Genomic DNA, 2,423 nt, shown 5'->3' on the forward strand with positions numbered 1-2,423 from the left:
CGACCTAAGGAATAATAGTTATCGCTTCGCTATAGTTGTTCCTCGTTTTTGGCGTTTTAGGGCCATAAAACTGGAACCTCCCCCATCTCGATTCCCAAATTTTCATGTGCGCCCACGATTTCTGCATGTCCCCTGGCGACCGGACCCAAATAGCCTAAAATTTTGCCAGATCGTCAAAAACGACCTAAGGAACTATAATTATCGCCTCTCCATAGTCGTTCCTCGTTTTTTTGGCTTTTTAAGGCCATAAAACTGGAACGCCCTCCCCCCTGATTGCCAAATTTTTATGTGCTGTAGCCAACGACATCTGCTTGGGCCCAGGCGACCGGACTCAAATCACCTAAAATTTTGCCGGACCATAATAAATGACCTGAGGAACAATAGTCAATTTCTCCATGATTGTTCCTCTTCTTTTGGCATTTTAGGGCCATAAAACTGAAATTCCACCCGATTCCAGATTTTCGTATGCCGCCATTTGCATGCATCTGGGCGACCAGACCCAGATGCCTAAAAATTTTTTGGCCCTTCATAAACGGCCTAATGAACAATAGTCATCGCTTTATCATGACCATTCCTTGTTTTTGCGTTTTAGAACCATAAAACATGAATCAGCCCGATTACCAGATTTTCGTGTGAGCGACTTTATTTAGGTTAATTCTTCTAATTTTTATCGCCTCTCAGCAAGGAGCAAGAAAATAATAAAGTTGTGTGCTTGTAATATAATTGAATTGCAATGACCATAGAAGATCATTTTTCATTAAAACATACATAAATTAACTTGGTACAAGGTCCAAAAAAGATTGACGTGCCACACTTATTTAAAGTGTAACAAAAGGCTACTAAAAGCGAATTAGAACACAACATTAACTACACTTTTAAGAAAGGCAGCACTTCATTACGTGTGACACTGCATCTTTAATTTCTTCTAATCTCTAATTAGTTATCCATTATCTCTTCTTCAAGCAAAGTTGCAGCCAAAGTTTTTGCTTCCTCACCCAAAGTTTCAGCTCCTGTTTTGATCATCTTCTCATCAAATACACTTGGCGTAGTGCATAGGCACCTTCTGAGGATTTTGCTACAATGACCATTAGTAAATCCCTCACAGATACAAGCTTTTCTGCATGGTGGTTTGGAAACGCATAATCCAGAGAAGGTGATGCTTTCTGCTTTGCATTCTCTAGCTTGCACCTCTATAATCATTCACATTTACTAACAAATGTTAGAACAAATTAAAAGAAAAGATGGAATTAAAAGAAAGCTTTTAAACATGAATAAATTAACGGTTCATGAAGAAATATATTGAAAGGAAGTCTTGGAGCAACGGGTTCGAGTCGTGAAATCAGTAAAATTAGTCACTAATGCTTGTATTAGAGAAGGTTGTCTACATCACAGCCATTGGGTGCGTCCAGTGGCGGAAGTAAAATTTCTGCTAAGGAGGTTAAAAAAAGAAAAAGTTAAAAAAAAAATTAAAAAGATTGTGGCTAGTGGGAATTAAACCAGCAACCTTACAAAAGTTTTGAACCCGTTGACCACTAAGCTATGCTTTTAGGCTCTGTTGAGTAGATTCAAAATATAAACTATAGAGGTTCAAATCGGATTTTGTCTTATATGTAAAGTATAATTCTCTGGCGTAGGGGGTTCTGCACCTTTTTTTCTAAAAAAATATATTATTCCTATACTATTTTGAAAGAACTAATGCAAACACGTACGTTTTTTTAGGATTTTTCAAAGCCGCCAGATGTATACTACAAAATAATTAGTCACTCTAACAACAAATACATCAAAAAGATGAGCACACTTGAAAATTTATGCGGTAAAAGAAATTACTTGAAAAATTCATAAGTGTAACTTCATGCTCATTATCATAATTTAAACCACTCATGCAAATATAATTTATCTTTATTTTGCTTAAAAGGAGACTTGGGTAATTAAGTAATTGTATAGCAAAAAATAGAATTATATTATAAATTATCTTTTATGGGATTTTAGAGGAATAAATGGAGACAAACCATAAGCAACAAAGAGCATCATTGCCAAGATAGCAAATGCCATGAAACACAAGGAGCGAGCCATAGTCTCTTTGAATGTGTAAAAAAGGATAGAAATTTTAATAATAAGAAAGATTGCAATTCTGATGTGTGTATGAGCAGTAACTCAACAGAGGTATTTATAGGCGCAGAACTAAGAGTAGACAAAAAAATAAAAATTGAAGCAAAAAAAAAAATGGAAATAAGAGAAGATAAATTTAGGCCAACAACGTGAAGCAAATTACTGCACTGGAGTTATTGGTAATTTTAAGTTTGGACTTTGGAGATACATATTTCTTTTTGTTTTTTTGGTCTCTCACCGGTTCCGAATTAGGACCTCAGCTAGTGTTGATTCGGCCCGTGTACAGATAAAAGTACTCCTTATAATATACTCAT

The 2,423-nt window shown here is 35.7% G+C and overlaps 1 protein-coding gene across 1 annotated transcript; it reads right to left on the reverse strand.

Moving 5' to 3' along the window:
• Positions 1-804: 804 nt before the first annotated feature.
• On the reverse strand, positions 805-2,173 carry LOC107783501 (defensin-like protein). The gene is made up of 2 exons (XM_016604479.2): positions 2,010-2,173; positions 805-1,190 (listed from the first exon to the last, which is right to left on the reverse strand). Exons 1-2 carry the CDS (start codon positions 2,071-2,073, stop codon positions 937-939), a joined length of 318 nt encoding a protein of 105 aa, XP_016459965.1. The 5' UTR covers positions 2,074-2,173; the 3' UTR covers positions 805-936.
• Positions 2,174-2,423: the final 250 nt, after the last annotated feature.

The sequence above is a fragment of the Nicotiana tabacum genome, chromosome 18, assembly GCF_000715075.1.
Source record: "Nicotiana tabacum cultivar K326 chromosome 18, ASM71507v2, whole genome shotgun sequence".
Lineage (NCBI taxonomy): Eukaryota > Viridiplantae > Streptophyta > Magnoliopsida > Solanales > Solanaceae > Nicotiana > Nicotiana tabacum.

Bases quoted from the DNA above. Each gene is read 5' to 3' on its own strand.
- LOC107783501 (XM_016604479.2), bottom strand. From the start codon at position 2,073: ATGGCTCGCTCCTTGTGTTTCATGGCATTTGCTATCTTGGCAATGATG. The intron at 1,191-2,009 runs GTTTGTCTCCAT...GAATGATTATAG, and splicing joins GATGCTCTTTGTTGCTTATG to AGGTGCAAGCTAGAGAATGC.